We start from the raw sequence: 18,281 nt of genomic DNA, 5'->3' as shown, positions 1-18,281 counted from the left end.
CCAAACTGAATGAAACGACATTCTGATAGGATGACGAACGGAACAAAACACTCGGAAAAATGAGTGAATTTCACAGTTCTCACACAATTCGGACCCAACCGTGAAAGTTTAGTGCTTCCTAAACGTCTTCACATCAGATAAATAATGGATTGACAGCAGCTGGTTAACGACGGTGTCATTTAAGAGCAGCAGTTAATTAGTGCAGTTTGCCAAGTCAGGAATCATTACTCCGCATGAATGAGCAAAACATCACGGAGACGACGGGTACGACGTCACCTAGCAACCAGCTGGAGCACCCTAGCAACTGCATCGCAACACTGACGTCACCTAGCAACCAGCTGGAGCACCCTAGCAACTGCATAGCAACACCGACATCACCTAGCAGCCAGCTGGAGCACCCAAGCAACTGCATAGCAACACCGACATCACCTAGCAACCAGCTGGAGCAACCTAGCAACTGCATAGCAACACCAAACATCACTCACATTGTCTTTAGGAAACATAAACATCCAGTTGGTTTCAATAGTTTGCATTTAAGAAACATTGAGCACATTTTCTGGGTGATTTAAAATATTATTCATCTACAACAAGTGCCTAAAATGACCTTTCATTATCAATAAAGGCACTTTAGAGAATGACTGAAAACACATTTGGAATATTAGTATTTGGGATCGGTAGTAATCAGTGATTAGGAGCAACAGTATTATAAAGCTTGGTCAGTTTGATTAGGTAAAAGTGCTAAGAGTTATTAAAGGAACAGTTCACCCTAAAATGAATGTTATTATGGATTATGGACTCGTATTTTAGTTAAAAACGTCTTAATGATGGATTTGTGTTCTCAAGACGTTATTTGCTGGACTGGAGTGGTTACTTGTGGATTATTGTGATGTTTTTATCAGCTCTCGTCTTGAAGGCACCCATTCACTGCAGTGTTCGGGGTGAACTGTTCCTTTCTGGCCATGGAATCAGACTCCGTCTTAAACCATTTAAACAGCAGCTTTCTAAACATCACCTACGGCACATAAACACACTGAATTTACATTCACATTTATGGGATAACAGTCTCAAGACATGTTCATTCCTGCATCTGGAAGACGATCAGAAGATGAATTAAAGGCACAGCGACTAAAACAGGAGAGCAAGAGGACAATCACATGCAACAGCAACATGATATCATGACACACAAGAGTGCATCCGTGAAAATATCCATTAAAAAAATAATCTACACGTTTTTAGAGCTTCATAATACTAAAATAGTGGTGCATAATTTGATAAAGGAGATGATTGCATTAAAAATTTGTTCCAGTTGCTCATCCTCGTCCATCCTAAAATATAAAAGGTATGTATAAAGACCCAAGTTCACAAGCAGCTCAGCTGATCTCAGAGTAATAATGTCTTTGCATAGGTCTCTATTATTCACACGGCCGTCTCAGCCAAACAGATTGGACAAGGGTCTGGATTTGACCGGGCTCTTGAGCGACTCCTCGCCTTCCTCGTTCTCTCTGAACGAAGTGCTGTGGACGATCTGTGTCTTGAAGCGGTTCCTCTGCAGTCTGATGCGGCCGATGGAGGATTTCCGATACAGAGACCTGGGCCTGGGTTGACTGTCGGCTGTCATCTCTTCAGGGTGGTTCAGTAACCGTAGGGGGTTGAGATTGGACTGCAGGACTTTAGGAAGCTTCCATCGCACAGCTCTAGATGCGTTCTCTGTGTCAGAGTTCGCACAAGCGCCTATGATGTCCTTGATGTCGCATGTGACGCTGGCACGGAGGTACTGCGCCGCTTTCTTCCCGCTGTAATCCCGCACATCCACATCTGCATCATACGCTCCCACCAGAAGCTTCATGACCTCTATATGATTGTGCATGGCTGCCAGGTGCAGAGGCGTGTAGCCGGCACTGGATCGGGCGTTTACGTTGATGGCGACGCCGTGCCGTTTGGCGAAATCCACCAGCATTGCGAAAAGCTCTTGTTTGCCTTGCTTGGCCACCCAGTGCAGACATGTAAACCCCGTGACAAAGTCCTTCTTGGAGATGAGCGTGGGTTCACACTCGAGCAGCCGCTGCAGACTGTCCCACTCACCATCTGCCGTGCACATCATCCACTCGTGCTCCAGCGGGTCTAAAGTTACCAAAGCACAATCCTCATCCACAGACGACGTTCTGAACTCACTGCTTCTGGCTGACATGTGCCCTTGGGAGTTACGGTGCACCAGTGAGCGTCTCACCTGCATATGCATTACATATTATATGCATTATGTACATTTGGATTATATATTATATGCATTATGTGCATATGCATTTTATAGTTATATGCATTATGTGATTTTGCAATATATATATTCATAATGTGCATTTGGATTATATATTATGTGTATTATGTGCATAATCATTATTACATGCATTATGTGCATATGCATCATATATGAATTATGTGATTTTGCATTATTTATTATATGCATTTGGAATATATATTATATGCATTACGTGCATATGCATTATGTGATTTTGCATTATTTATTATATGCATTTGGAATATGTATTATATGCATTATGTACATTTGGATTTTATATTATATGGATTATGTGCATATGGATTATATATTATATGCATTATGTGATTTTGGATTCTATATCATATGCATTATAAGCATAATCATTGTTACATGCATTATATGATTTTGCATTATTTATTATATACATTATGTGCACATGCATTATATATTATATGCATTATGTGATTTTGCATTATGCATAATGTGCACTTGCATTATATATTACATGCATCATGTGCATAATCATTATTACATGCATTATGTGCATATGCATCATATATGCATTATGTGATTTTGCATTATTTATATGCATTTGGAATATATATTATATGCACATTTATGTACATTTGGACTATATATTATATGCATTATAAGCATAATTATTATTACATGCATTATATGATTTTGCATTAGTTCAGAATCAGAATCAGAATTTATGTCTGTACTTTCTGCACTGGAAGCTCCTGACACAAAGATGAATTCCTGACAATAAAGCTCTTTCTGATTCTGATATTATATGCATTATAAGCATAATCATTATTACATGCATTATGTGCATATGCATCATATATTACATTCATTACGATTTTGCATTATTCATTAAGTGCATTATGCGCATATGCATTATATATTACATGCATTATGATTTAGCATTATTCATTATATGCATTATGTGATTTTGCATTATATATTATATGCAAAATGTGCATTTGGATTATATTGTATTATGTGCATAATCATTATGACATGCATTATGTGCATATGCACCATATATTACATTCATTATGAATTTCCATTATTCATTATATGCATTATGTGATTTTGCATTATATATTATATGCATAATGAGCATTTGGATTATATTGCATTATGTGCATAATCATTATTGCATGCATTATGTGCATATGCATCATATATTACATGCATTATTCATTATAATATGCATTATGAGCATAATGTAGATTTGCACTATTATGTGCATTAAGTGTATTTCCATTGTATATTATATGCATTATGTACTTTTGCATTATATATGATATGGATTATGTTTATTACATGCATTACATTACTGTATTTGCACCCGTCCCACCTGTGGAGAACTGCTCATCATGAGCTCTATGAAGTTCTTGCGGCTGCATTTTGGGGTGCTGCCATCCTCAGGCAGTGCATCATGTGCTCCATCCTCAGAAGAGCCCAGCAGACTCCGCAGAGAGCCCCTGGATGTTCTCCGTCGATTAACGATGACCTGTGGCGTGACGGGAGCCCTGCCAACCCCAGCCTCTCCTGTTGACCGGGCACTAGAGAGCTCAGGAGCATTAGGTTTGATATCATTTCCATGCACAGTTTCGTTTTCCCCCGAGAGCTCGCGGTCTTTCTCAATCAGTGCGATGTCAGACACACACAGCTCCTCCTCAGCTTCTCTCACAGCTTTCAGATCACCGATTTCTTCATGCACGTTGGTGTTCTCTTCGAAATGCAATGCATTGATTCCTCTGTTGATGTCTTCATCACCACCACCACCATCATCATCCTGCGCGCGCCCGCTGCTCATCTCCGGGTGTCTGTACTTCTTCTTCAAACACACCACTTTCTCCCCGTTTTCCTGCTTCACGTAGGCGATATTGTCCACATAGCGCTTAAATCTCTCTTTTAGCACGGCTCGCTTCGCATTTTCGCTGCTCAGAAAGACTTTAAAATGCGCGACCAAGTCCTTGTTTTTCACTCGCCCCCCGTTTTCCAATAGAAAGTCCAGGACGGATTCTTGCGTGCACTCTGTCGCCATTATCATGTTTTATATTAATAATAATAAAAATAAATAAGCGAATGCACAAGTCAGCATCTAATCCTCTGCGCCTGCGTCATTTTGACAGGTTGACATCGATTAATCGTTAGTCTGTGCGCAAGTGAACACATCGTGTCTTATTAAAACTAGGCTGTAGATGAGACTGAGTACTGAGTGTGTCAGATAGGGGTCGGTAGAGCTTATAAAGATGATGTTTTGCATCCTAGCAACTCTTGTTGGGGAACGGAATCACGAGTGTGAAACTGGAGTACAGGCGCGCTCATTTGGGCTCCGACGCGCCCGGCGTTAACGCGGGAAGCGGCTCCGCGTTGAGCCTAAATGGATTCCAGTTGCACCAAAGGGCGAGTCCGAGCTTGGAACGCACCACTTTGCCGGGACAAAGGGGGGTTGGAGCTCCATTGAGCTTTAGAGGTTTTAATGAATGAAACCGAGCATGATTTATAGCTTTCATTCGGATTAAATCGACGTACAATGTTAAGAAAGTGCTCGCTAATATATCTGACATCTGAAGTCGGTATACTTTATCGACTAATATTCAAACGAAACCCTCTGAAATGGTAGAGGCGCTGTTCCCAGTGGTGTGACGAGGCGGGTCACGGCAACTTTTGACTTTCATCTGAAAGCGACCCGACATTTCCACAAATATTCGCTACTTTTCTGGCGCATATGGCTTCTTCTGGTGTGGTTGGACAGATGGTACGTGAGTGATCGATATGTTCCGGTTCCGAGGTTTTTCTGAAGTTTGGGACAGAGGGAGTGGGTTGGCTTGGGAGTGTCCCGAACTATTCCTCTGTAAACAATCGGATTTCTGAATCCGAATCCGTGAATCCGAATGAGCGGTCTGAACGCATTTCTCAAGCTGAATCATTAATCTGAATACAAACATACCATTTATTCATTTGAATAAGTTTATTTGTATCAACTGATTTATAAAACTGAATGCATTTATCTGATTTATGAATCTGAATACGTGCATATGAATGCATTTCTCAATCTGAATACATTTATCTGATTTATCAGTTTGAAAACATTTATTTGTATTATCTGATTTATCGAATCGAATGCATTGATCTGATTTATGAATCTGAATACGTGTATATGAATTTCTCAATCTGGATACATTTCTCAATCTGAATTATTCCTCTAAATACAAATATATGATTTATTCATTTGAATTAAATTGATCTGATTTATGAATCTGAATATGTGTATATGCGCAGTCCGAATACATTTCACAAAGCTCAATTATCAAATCTGAATGCATTTATCTGATTTATTAATTTTATACATCGATCTGATTTATGAATATGAATGTGTATCTGAATGAGCGATCTAAATACATTTATCAGTCTGAATGCAAGCATCTGATTTATCAATTTTAATGCACTTATACTATTTTAATACATTTGACTATTAAAACATTTTTGTTAATTGAAATAAAATATAAATATTAGAAAAAATCTGTTTGTTGCCAAGGCAACATTTAAGTTGAAGCAATAAAATTACTAACTGGAAATCAAATAAATAAAAATAAAAATAAATTAAACCTACATAGTGATATTTAAAATAAATAAAAAATCACAAAAATTACGACAAAATTACTAAATCTCATCTAATGAATAAATCGGAAATCACTAATCTGAATACATTCCCCAATGTAAATTAATAACTTAGCTATAGGATAATATTTCTTTTAAAAGTTTACTAGTCAGTTGTCAAACCGGTTAGAAATATTTGACATATTTTTATTAAAGCATTTATTGCAAAAATTTACACTTAAGACTGGTTTTGTGCTCCAGGGTCACATATTTATAGTTACATGTGATTGTACAATTTGAAAAGCAGTTTTATATCAGCGTCATGTTTTCTCGCTCACTGGTTTCTTCCAGGACATGAACGCTCGTCCTCTGGCTCTGTCAGGTCATGTCGGGTTCGACAGTCTGCCGGATCAACTAGTCAACAAGTCCACTAGTCAGGGATTCTGCTTCAACATCCTCTGCATCGGTAAGAAAACATATAATGTAGTGATGGAGAGCTGAAGAAATAAAGGCTCCTCAGAAGATGTGAGATGTTCTGGAGGCTTGTGAAGATCATTCCTCCGCTGAGGAACAGTGAAAGTAAAGCTTCTGGAAACAAACGCTCCTCAAAAGATCCTGAGGATCAGATTCGAGACGCACTGACTCGTGGATAGGGTTCATATGTACTGTGTTTATTCCTCCAGGAGAAACTGGGATCGGTAAATCCACGCTGATGGACACACTTTTCAACACCAATTTTGAGAATTTCGAGTCGTCCCATTTTGAGCCGAAGGTGAGGTTGCGAGCGCAGACGTACGATCTTCAGGAGAGCAATGTTCGTCTGAAGCTCACCGTGGTTAATACTGTCGGCTTCGGCGATCAGATGAACAAACAACAGAGGTCAGGCGTCTTCACTCAGTGATTATTGATCACTGTTACAGGTTTGGAGAAATGTAGCATTATAAAGCGGATAGTTCCGGTGCTTGATTCTGATTGGCTGAGCCGCGTTCGAAGCTGTTGTAAATTACTCTACAAATATACACCTTTGTTTACTTCTGTAAACCACTTTGTAGCAACCACAACTGTTTCTGAGGAACTACATTGTTTGGTGGAAGAATACTGTTTTTATTAATATCATTACACTTTATTTGCTCTGTTTTATTTTGTGAAACCTTACTACGTATATGGAATAACCATTTTATAAAAGCAATAACCCCCGTGAAGCCGTGGTTTACAGTGAATTTATAACAGCTAAGGGAGGTTTTAGCCTAACAACGCCCCTTAGCTGTTATAAATTCACTGTAAATTGCTTTATTGCATCAGTGTCTCACTGCAAGTGAATGGGTGCCGTCAGAACGAGAGCTGATAAAAACATCACAATAATCCACAAGTAATCCACAGCACTCCAGTCCATCAGTTAACATCTGGGGAAGACAAAAGCTGAAACACATCCAGCATTAAGACGCTTTTAACTAAAATACATTGAGTCCATAATCCATAATAACGCTTCCTCCAGTGAAAAAGTGTTCTGGTGTGAATCAGGAGAGAAATCTGCACAGATCAAGCAGCGTTTAAACAGCTCTAAACACTTATGTGGCTGGATTTTGATGTGAGAGACAACAGCAGATGCACTTTTTGTCACTGGAGGAAGCGTTATTCCTCTTGATATACCGTAAGACTAAATGATAACACGGCCTCTGGATATAAACAACTGAGCTGGAGCGCTTTCAGCGTGTGCGCTTTCAAACAGACGCTCGTCTTAGAAGGTTTCAATCAAAACTGACATGCGACAATGTTTATTCTGCTTCCAGCATCATATTTAAGTGTCACTATAAACATCTGAACTGATCAAACTCCTGTCCTGCAGCATGAGAGAGCGAATAGCATACTAACAACATACTACCTTTTCTGCAGAATTTATCATGCATACTGAATACGGTTCCTTAAATGTGCAGTATACAACCAGAAGATGTAAACTGTGCATTTAAAAAAATGAAAATCCAAGATTAGGATGAGTTTGCTTCTTCATCAGATTTGGAGAAAGGTAGCATTCCATCACTTGCTCTGCAGTGAATGGGTGCCGTCAGAATAAGTGTTCAAACAGCTGATAAAAACATCACAATAATAAAACAATAATAATAAAAATAAGTAATCCACACCAGTCCAGTCCATTAGTTAACATCTTGTGAAGACAAAAGCTGAAACAAATCCATCATTAAGATGTTTTTAACTAAAATACATTGAGTCTATAATCCATAATAACTCTTCCTGCAGTGAAGAAGTGTTCTGGTGTTGTCTCTCACATCAAAATCCAGCCACATATTAGTTTAGAGCTGTTTAAACGCTGCTTGATCTGTGCAGATTTCTCTCCTGATTCACACCAGAACACTTCTTCACTGCAGGAAGAGTTATTATGGATTATAGACTCAATGTATTTTAGTTAAAAACATCTTAATGCTGGATTTGTTTCAGCTTTTGTCTTCTCCAGATGTTAACTGATGGACTGGAGTGCTGTGGATTACTTGTGGATTATTGTGATGTTTTTATCAGCTGTTTGGACTCTCATTCTGACGGCACCCATTCACTTGCAGTGAGACACTGATGCAACGCTACATTTCTCCAAACTCATCCTGATCTCGGATGATCCTGAGAAATGTTAATTTTCGTCTGAACTGTTCCTTTAATGAAGAATTATATCCGAAACCTTGTCTTTTCTGCGTATATCCCGACGTTCTCTCTCTCTGTGTTATAGTTACCAGCACATAGTGGATTACATCGACACGCAGTTCGAGTCGTACTTACAGGAGGAGCTGAAGATCAAGCGCTCGCTCCATAACTACCACGACTCCAGGATCCATGCATGTCTGAACTTCATCGCTCCGTCCGGACACTCGCTCAAATCCCTAGACCTGGTCACTATGAAGAAACTGGACAGCAAGGTCAGACTGCGATTATTCCCGAGCTCTTCCTCTCTGCCGTAATGTGTTCATATGTTTTAGACGTGGCCGGTGGCTAAACACAAGCCTGTGGTTTCTCTATATCGGTACGTGGCAGGTCAACATCATCCCCGTCATCGCTAAAGCCGACACCATCTCCAAGAGCGAGCTGCACAAGTTCAAGATCAAGATCATGAGCGAGCTGGTGAGCAACGGCGTGCAGATCTACCAGTTTCCCATCGACGACGAGACCGTGGCCAACATCAACACCGCCATGAACGTGAGTCCTGAGAGAAAGCACAGAAGCAACTGGAAGAAGGGGTTATGTGTGCAGTATTCGCTTTTAACCGCCCTGAATGCTCTGTTAAACCATCAAAATATGGGACCCTGGAGGCTTAAGTCGCTGGGGTATATTTGCAGCAATAGCCAACAATACATTGTATGGGTCAAAATTATAGATTTTTCTTTTATGCCAAAAATCATTAGGATATTAAGTAAAGATCATGTTCCATGAAGATATTTTGTAAATTTCCTACCGTAAATATATCAAAACTTAATTTTTGATTAGTAATATGCATTGCTAAGAACTTAATTTGAACAACTTTAAAGATGATTTTCTCAATATTTAGATTTTTTTGCTTTCAAAAAAGATTCCAGATTTTCAATTATTGTCCTATCCTAACAAACCATACATCAATGGAAAGATTATTTATTCAGCTTTCAGATGATGCATAAATATAAATTACGAGAAACTGACACTTATGACTGGTTTTGTGCTCCAGGGTCACATATAAGGAGTGTGTTAGACTGGGAAGAAGAAAACAATACATTTGATTATTATTGAGATACTATTATAGTTTTTTAATAAATACAAAAATATATGATGATATAAAATAATATATATATTTTTTTTTTATACAAATTTTATATTTTCCATATTAATTTATAATTGCATAAATATATCAATAACAATTATTCATATATATTAATTATTATTTCATTTTAATTTCAAAGTTTTAGGAATTTTGTTATGTTTTTGTCAGTTTAAATAGTTTTTTAAAAATATTTGTCTATACAATTTTTATTTCAGTTTTAGCGCATCAAGTTAAACTAAATTAAAATGAGACGTGTTGCTTTGGAAACTAGCAGAAATAAACAATTTTCATATTTTATTATTCTTTTTTTTTTAATGCATTAAATTTCAGTTTTACTTTTAGTTATTCTAGCACATAAAGTTAAACTAAATGAAAATGAGAAGTGTTAACTAACTGCAATAATTAAAAAATTAAATTTATCTAAGTTAATGTTTATTTTATTTCATGTAAAAAAAAAATTTTTATGGTTTATTTTTAGTTTTAATTAACTATAATAACGCTGTTTAAGGAATCAGGAAAACGGATTAAATTATTCGGCAAAAAAAAAACAATTACAGTTTATTACAGAATATAGGTGTTACTGTACTATGCAAAAAAAAGCGCATAGAAAAACAAAACGACGACAGGAAATAAAGCATATGCTAGCCATTCTATGGGCTTTACTCATTAAGCTTTACACGCCTGATTTCTCCAAATGTATTCCCAAACCTGAGATTCATTCACCAGCTGGGAATAATCATGTTTCACAATCAAACTATTGACAAGTAGCTTCATCAATAATGAACTGTAATAATAGTTAGAGAGTGTTTCGTGGGCTCTTCCAGGGTCATCTTCCGTTCGCCGTCGTCGGCAGCACAGAGGAGGTGAACATCGGGAACAAGATGCTGAAGGCGAGGCAGTATCCCTGGGGCGTCGTGCAGGGTGAGCCTGACAGGAAGTGACAGGACAGGACAGGAAGTGACCTCATGAGTGACACGTCAAGCCACCAACCGCTGCTCCTTTAGAGTACACAACAATACTAGAAAAGCTTGTGTGTGTGAAATCAAGAAATAATTAGTTTTGCCATGACGTCGCCGGCACACACTGAAAACATATGAAGCTATATGTGTTTAGATAGATGCACTACTAGATAAACGGAAACTGTGAGCTCAGAAAACATGAAGAAAATTAGTTTTGCTTGTGCATGTCCAGTTTACTTTATACTAAACGCCTAAAGATTTTATGCTGCTAAATTGGCGAGCTTTGCACTGCAAACACGAACATCTTCCTCGGTATTTCTGTCTTGTTTTCAATCTAAAACATCCTTAAATCAAGATGCATTTACTGGAGACGCAAAATGTGCGAATGAAGTCTTGTTTTCTGAGAAACTGATCAAAATCAGATTTGTTCTTGTTTTAATCATAAACTCACTTCATTTTGATCAGTTTCTCAGAAAACAAGACTTCATATTTGATCTAATTTTGTTTCTCCAGTAAATGTGTCCTGATTTATGAATCTTTAGACAGTTGCACTGGAAAACAAGACAGAAATACTGAGGAAGAGTGTGATCGGAAGATACAGGAGAAGTTACTTCCATATTTTAGTGTTTGTGAACAGAGATATTCAAGCCATTTTATTTTATTTCATTTTATTTTATTTTAAATAATTACATTTTTATCTTTATTTATTTAATTTGTATATTGTGTGTATATGTTAAATAAATAAAAAATATATTGTAAAAAAATTTTTTTTTGTAAAATTAATTAAAAAGTAATTATAAATTAAAAAGTAATTGTAAAATAAAAATACAATGTTTTTGTAAAATAAATGAAAAAGTAATTGAGGAAGAAGTAAAGCATAGATATTTCAAAATAAGAGTCCCGGTGTATTTCAGGCTTTGTTTATAATTAAAAGTCCAGCGTTATCTATCTATCTATCTGACTATTTCTATCTATCTATCTATCTATCTATATATCTATCTATCTATCTATCTATCTATCTATTATTTCTAATCACTCTATTACATAGCAACCTCCCAGAACAACCTAGCAACCACATAGCAATACCCTAGCAACCACCACAAGTACAATAGCAACCACGTAGCAACACCTTAGCAACCACCCGGGGTACCCTATCCACCACCCCGAGTACCCTGGCAAACGCATAGCAACACCTTAGCATAGCAACACCTTAGCAACCACCCCGAGAACCATAGCAACTGCATAGCAACACCCTAGCAACCATCCTGAGTACCTTAGCAACCACCCTGTGTACCCTAGCAACCGCCCGAGTACCCTAGCAATCGCATAGCAACACCCTAGCAACCATTTCGGGTACCTAAGCAACCACATAGCAACACGTTAGCACCCACCCCAGGTACCCTAGCAATTACCCCAAGTACCCTAGCAACCGCGTACCAACACCTTAGCGACCACCCTGGGTACCCTAGCAACCACATAGCAACAACCTAGCAACTATCCAGAATACCTTAGCAACCACATAGCAACACCCTAGCAACCGCCCTAGCAACCACCCCAAGTACCATAGCAACCGCATAGCAACCACCCGGAGTACCCTAGCAACCGCATAGCAACACCCTAGCAACCACTCCGTGTACCCTAGCAACCGTATAGCAACACCCTAGCAACCACTCCGAGTACCCTAGCAACTGCATAGCAGCACCCTAGCAACCACTCTGAGTATCTATCTATCTATCATCAAACTTTTAAAACTTTTTCAAACGTTCTGGTCTCCATTTCGGGTACCTAAGCAACCACATAGCAACACGTTAGCACCCACCCCAGGTACCCTAGCAATTACCCCAAGTACCCTAGCAACCGCGTACCAACACCTTAGCGACCACCCTGGGTACCCTAGCAACCACATAGCAACAACCTAGCAACTATCCAGAATACCTTAGCAACCACATAGCAACACCCTAGCAACCGCCCTAGCAACCACCCCAAGTACCATAGCAACCGCATAGCAACCACCCGGAGTACCCTAGCAACCGCATAGCAACACCCTAGCAACCACTCCGTGTACCCTAGCAACCGCATAGCAACACCCTAGCAACCACTCCGAGTACCCTAGCAACTGCATAGCAGCACCCTAGCAACCACTCGTGAGTATCTATCTATCATCAAACTTTTAAAACTTTTTCAAACGTTCTGGTCTGTCTTTCTCAAGCCAACTTCAAAGTTTGTCTTGACGAACTTTATCTAGTTTTATTTGTGCAGGTCTTAAAAAAGGTCTTGAAGTCTTAAATTAAATTTAAAAAGTCTAACAAGACTGACGGACGTCGACTCAGTTTAATGTTTCATTAACACTGATCGATCAGGAGGGTATTAGACCTGCTGATTCTGTTTCTCTTGCCTGATTTCCCCACGGCTTTATCAGACAGTTTGACCAGATGATTCCCTGAATTCAGATCAGTGATGCTCTGATGCTCTGTTATTAGTGTTGAGTTTAAGCCGCTGTTTTTCGTCAGTCTTCAGCAGACGTACGAGGCGAAGCGGCAGGAGTTTGTGGGCGAGCTGCAGAGACGAGAGGAGGAGATGCGACAGACGTTTGTGCAGAGAGTCGAAGAGAAAGAGTCCGAGCTGAAAGACGGCGAGAGAGAGGTACGACGCCTGCATTCACAGGAGCATGTGCCATCCGTTCATTATCTGTGGGTTTTTTTTTTTTTTACTTTTGCATTTTTCTGGATTACTTTTTTATTTATTTTTTTCATTTCTCTGGAAATTTAAATTAAATTTTAGTAATCCAAAAGTATGTCTAATTAATTAAAATCATGAAACCTATACAATTTCACAACAGTTTATTAAAAGTAACATAAAAGACATTCTTAGGGCCCTATGAAATCTGTTTTATTTTTTCTCAAATTCCATTTTATTTTTTTTACCAAATTCATTTTTTTCCATTTACATTTTTGTGGATTCCATTTTTAATTAAATTAAATTTTTTTATTGAATTTTAATGAAATTTTAATAATCAAAAAGCATGTCTAATTAATCAAATTCATAAAAACAATTAAAAAAAATAATATTATTAATATTTTATTTTTCAGAAATTCTGTATTTGCGTATTTTAATTTTTCTGGTAATCAAATGAGGGCATAAATCATTAATTCACCTTTTAATCAAATCAAAATTAAACTACCCTTTTTTTTTTTCTTTTACCGTTTACTGTTAAAATTAAAATATGTAAGAAAAAAAGTGATTATTCCTTAAGAAATAAAGCTTTTAATGTTTAAGTTTAATTGAAAGGTTTAATTATAAAATAAAAAAATTTAATAATAATAAAAATTAAAAAAAAGTATTACATTAGTACATTCTAGTCTTGCTGTTAAAATAGCAATTTATTTCTGTCACAATTTCTTCAAGTCACACCAAACTTTTATTTTAACGGGTTGCTGTGATGTCATTATATTGTGATTTGATACAAATGTAGCCTTTTGATTTATTCATCCACAGTTTGCCAAATTCTGTGGCATTCTACAGTCAGCTCTGCTCACCAGTGCATAATGTCAGATAACTAGTTGACGAGTGGTTGAGCTACTAACCAGCAGTGTGTGTGTGCTCCAGCTGCAGGGCAAGTTCGAGCAGCTGAAGCGACTGCATGCGGAGGAGAAGAGCAAGCTGGAGGAGAAGCGCCGGAGTCTGGAGAAGGAGATGAGCGTCTTCAGCAAGCGCAGAGCTGCCAGCGAGCTCCTGCAGGCGCAGGCCTTCAACACCAGCTCCAACAACAAAAAGGACAAAGAGCGCAAGAAGTGAGTGAAGCGCTTACAGAACATGTGAGGAGCACTTCTGAAGAAACACATGGCAACCCTGCAGCACAGGAACTTATAGTACCAGTGTCTAATAAAGTGAAAATAAAATATCACACATTTAATAAATAAATTAAATAATAATAATTAAACCCCTCGGTTGTGATTAATATCAGTTTGTCATTTCCTCATAATTAATATGGATCCTAATATGGATAATTTTTGTGTAAGCCTGCTTTTTTAAAATATAGGCCTATATATTTTTTTTTGTCTTTTTTGTTTACAAGTTTTATTTTTATTTACTTAAACAATCAACATATGATTTTTTTTGTCTTGTATTTCTGTCATGTTTATCAGAGCTCTTGATAAAATAATAAAATAAAACAAAAATAGGATTTGTATTGGCCAAACATTTATCAGTTCTAGATTTTGATGAATTTGATATTTAAATGGTAAAATGTAAACAAAACTTATATTACCAACTTCCAAAAACATGAAAAATTAAGGGAATGTAATTTATTATAAAAAAAAATAATTATTGGATAAACTGGTGAGTAAAATATAAACATTAAAGTCATAAATAATAATAGTAAATAAACTAATTTAAAATAATAATTAATTTCCTCAGTTGTGATTAATATAAATTTGGCATGAAGATTTGTTTGCTCTTTCCTCATAAGCCTCATAATTTAATATGGATAATTTTTGTGTAAGCCTGCTGTCCTTTTTATTTTAACCAACCTACGTACAACCTACAATTTCTTGATAAAAGAAATGTTAAAAAATAGGATCGATATCGACTGAACAAGTTTCAGATTCTGATGAATCCTACTTGACATTCATAATGGAAAACTGAAATAAATTAGTAAATTCATAAATATTACATATTTAGATGTGAAAATAAACTGCTGAATTAAATATAAACAATAAAATGACACTAAATAATAATAATAAAACTCAGTTGTGATTAATATCTGTTTGTGATTAATCATGTTTATCTTGATAAAAATACAACAAATAAGGATCAGTGTCAGCTGAACAAGATAAGAAGTAATCAATCAGCTCTACATTTGAATGAATCCTACTTAATATCTAAATGGACAAAAATCACACGTTATTTGTAAATGCATGTCCGTTCTCAAACCGGATGTCGGTCGTTCTTTAGCTCTGGATTCATGTGAAGGCGAGGCAGCGTCTGAACACCAGCAGAACTGTTATGTTTATGCGCAGCAGTTATTAATGGACATGGACTGAGTTCTGACGGTACTGCATCAGCTCAGTCTTACCTCTGAAGAACACTTCACTTCGGTGCCTACAAACGGAAATGAGCACAATGCAATGGTTTATCACAGAATATACATGTTAATCTACTGGAGACTTGTGTTTTTATGGTTATGGTTTATGGGCGAAAAACATTAATCGGAAAGATATTATTGTAATTTACCACAAATGTTGACCATTTTGCATTTATTTTCCACATTTTATACTCATGTTACTTGTATTTAAACAGTGTTATTTTGTGTTATGTTTTAACCAAATAAACTTGTATTTTTCTGCAAATAGTATTTCTTGTGTTCTCTGTGACTGAAACAAATGTTCTGGCGTATGTTATATCATATATAATAAAGGACATGTTTTATTGAATATAACACAATATTGTTTCAATTACTTAATGGAATTATTTGACAAATGAATGACAATATATTTATTTAAAATTAAAATAACTATATTGCAGCGCTAAAAATAAAATATTTAAACTGGAATCATAACTTTTTTTCCTTCTCAATAGCTTTTGCTTTTATTGAAGAACATAGAAATCTTGAAACTTCTGGAAACGCAAAAAGAATCACGGTTTAATTTAGTGTATCATTAAAACATTTTGAAAACAAGCAGCTTTGTCATAATAACAGCATAAATACTGAAAATGTCTTGCTGAGAATAGAAAAAAATAAAAAATTAATAAATTCTAGTAACTGACAGCCTGACAAACCTGTAATTGAAACCAGAATATTTCTGTAAAAAAAAAATTAAAAAAGTTATTTCTCAGAATTGTGAGATATAAACTCGCAATTGTGAGAAAAAAAGTCAGAATTGCGAGAAAAAAAAGAGTTGCGAGAAAAAAAGTCAGAATTGCAAGAAAAAAAGTCAGTTGCGAGGGAAAAAAACAGAATTGCAAGTGACAGCCTGACAAACCTGTAATTGAAACCAGAATATTTCTGTAAAAAAAAAATTAAAAAAGTTATTTCTCAGAATTGTGAGATATAAACTCGCGTTCCGAGAAAAAAAAGTCAGAATTGCGAGAAAAAAAAGAGTTGCGAGAAAAAAAGTCAGAATTGCAAGAAAAAAAGTTGCGAGAAAAAAGTCAGAGTTGCGAGAAAAAAAAGTCAGAATTGCAAGAAAAAAAGTCAGTTGCGAGGAAAAAAAACAGAATTGCAAGAAAAAAGTTGCGAGAAAAAAAGTCAGAGTTCCGAGAAAAAAAAGTCAGAATTGCAAGAAAAAAAGTCAGTTGCGAGGAAAAAAAACAGAATTGCAAGAAAAAAGTTGCGAGAAAAAAAGTCAGAGTTCCGAGAAAAAAAAGTCAGAATTGCAAGAAAAAAAGTCAGTTGCGAAAAAATAATTTGCGAGAAAAAAGTCATAATTGCGAGAAAAAAAGTTGCGAGAAAAGATCAGTTTCAAGAAAAAAAAGTCAGAATTGTGAGAAAAAAAGTCAGAATTGCCAAAAAAAAGTCGCAATAACCTTTTTTAATTTTTTATTCAGTGGCGGAAATGGGCTTCCATAAACGATTGCGACAAGACTGTGATTCAAACACTTGATGACGTCATCTGACGGTTACGGTCCTGAAAAGAGAGCGAAATCTGACTGGACAGATCTGAGGTAAATTTCCAGCGACGGTACTTCAAGAAGTCTGGACGAAGCTGTCGAGTTTACCATCGAGATGAGTAAGTTATGAAAACGTCGTCTTAATCAGTTCAGCTGTTTATAAGTTCGTGTTTGAAGCTGTTGTTCTCTTACGCACGACTGTATAAGTTGAAGTTCATTCAGTGAAACTACGAAACCTAAAGCTAAATCATCTCAATCTGCTGGATTAATGCACGAACTGTGGTCAAAATAACCCAAACTAGTGGCTCTCTACTAGTCTCTTCTAAAAGCAGTGTTAATTCAATTCAATTCATGTTTATTTGTATAGCACTTTCACGATACAAATCGTTGCAAAGCAGCTTCACAGAAAATGAAAGTTTCTACACTACATTTAGGAGTAAAACCGCTAAAAGCAAATAAAATACAACTAACTAAAAATCAGTTAATAGAAACAGAGTTGAGCTCTTAAAAGTGACAAAAAGGTTCCCATATCTTAAAATTCCAATAAAAATACAGTTTTGCATTAAGACAGCCTAAATTAAATAAATAAATAAAGACAAAAATGTTCCTAAGGACATGCACAAGGGTTAATGTACATTATTCATGTATATTTTTCTGCATATTTTTGCTGTACCATCTATATATATATATATACCCATTGAACAGGAGTGAATTTAGATTCAGTCTTAGTTTATTTCAATTTATTCTGAATAGATCTTAAAACTAAAAGTGTTAACACTTTCTATGAAGCCCGTATTTTAACACATTATAACGGTATTCTTAAGGCATTATAATGAATGCATTATAAAACACTTATAATATGTTGTTTCATCTCATAAATAATCATAACAACAATTATAATACATTATTAAACTTACTTATTTGTGGTTATGACTTTTATGAGTATTATAAATTATAAATCTCATATCTCGACATTATTTATTTAAGATCTGTACAGTATCTCACTGATATTATAATAAATATAGTT

General features: G+C 36.3%; 2 protein-coding genes across 3 annotated transcripts; one reads left to right on the top strand and one right to left on the bottom strand.

Moving 5' to 3' along the window:
- Nucleotides 1-894: 894 nt before the first annotated feature.
- On the bottom strand, nucleotides 895-4,596 carry LOC107655741 (ankyrin repeat domain-containing protein SOWAHC). The gene is made up of 2 exons (XM_016443313.1): nucleotides 3,645-4,596; nucleotides 895-2,227 (listed from the first exon to the last, which is right to left on the bottom strand). The coding sequence occupies exons 1-2, from the start codon at nucleotides 4,341-4,343 to the stop codon at nucleotides 1,430-1,432; spliced, it is 1,497 nt and encodes a 498-aa protein (XP_016298799.1). The 5' UTR covers nucleotides 4,344-4,596; the 3' UTR covers nucleotides 895-1,429.
- A 362-nt stretch (nucleotides 4,597-4,958) lies between these two features.
- LOC107655739 (septin-10) lies at nucleotides 4,959-17,821 on the top strand. Of its 2 annotated transcripts, XM_016443311.1 has the most exons (8): nucleotides 4,960-5,054; nucleotides 6,248-6,362; nucleotides 6,580-6,775; nucleotides 8,628-8,814; nucleotides 8,930-9,091; nucleotides 13,156-13,288; nucleotides 14,252-14,436; nucleotides 17,192-17,821. In XM_016443311.1, exons 1-8 carry the CDS (start codon nucleotides 5,025-5,027, stop codon nucleotides 17,258-17,260), a joined length of 1,077 nt encoding a protein of 358 aa, XP_016298797.1. In that variant the 5' UTR covers nucleotides 4,960-5,024; the 3' UTR covers nucleotides 17,261-17,821. The 2 variants fall into 2 exon arrangements, with proteins under 2 accessions (XP_016298798.1, XP_016298797.1); XM_016443312.1 differs by lacking the exons at nucleotides 13,156-13,288; nucleotides 14,252-14,436; nucleotides 17,192-17,821 and adding an exon at nucleotides 10,511-10,964 and having other exon boundaries at nucleotides 4,959-5,054.
- The last annotated feature ends 460 nt before the right edge of the window (nucleotides 17,822-18,281 follow it).

This window comes from Sinocyclocheilus anshuiensis, unplaced genomic scaffold (genome assembly GCF_001515605.1).
Source record: "Sinocyclocheilus anshuiensis isolate Anshui unplaced genomic scaffold, SAMN03320099.WGS_v1.1 scaffold1357, whole genome shotgun sequence".
In the NCBI taxonomy this organism is placed as follows: Eukaryota; Metazoa; Chordata; class Actinopteri; order Cypriniformes; family Cyprinidae; genus Sinocyclocheilus; species Sinocyclocheilus anshuiensis.
Note: the sequence above shows the minus strand (reverse complement) of the source record. Positions and strands in the feature narration are given on the sequence as shown.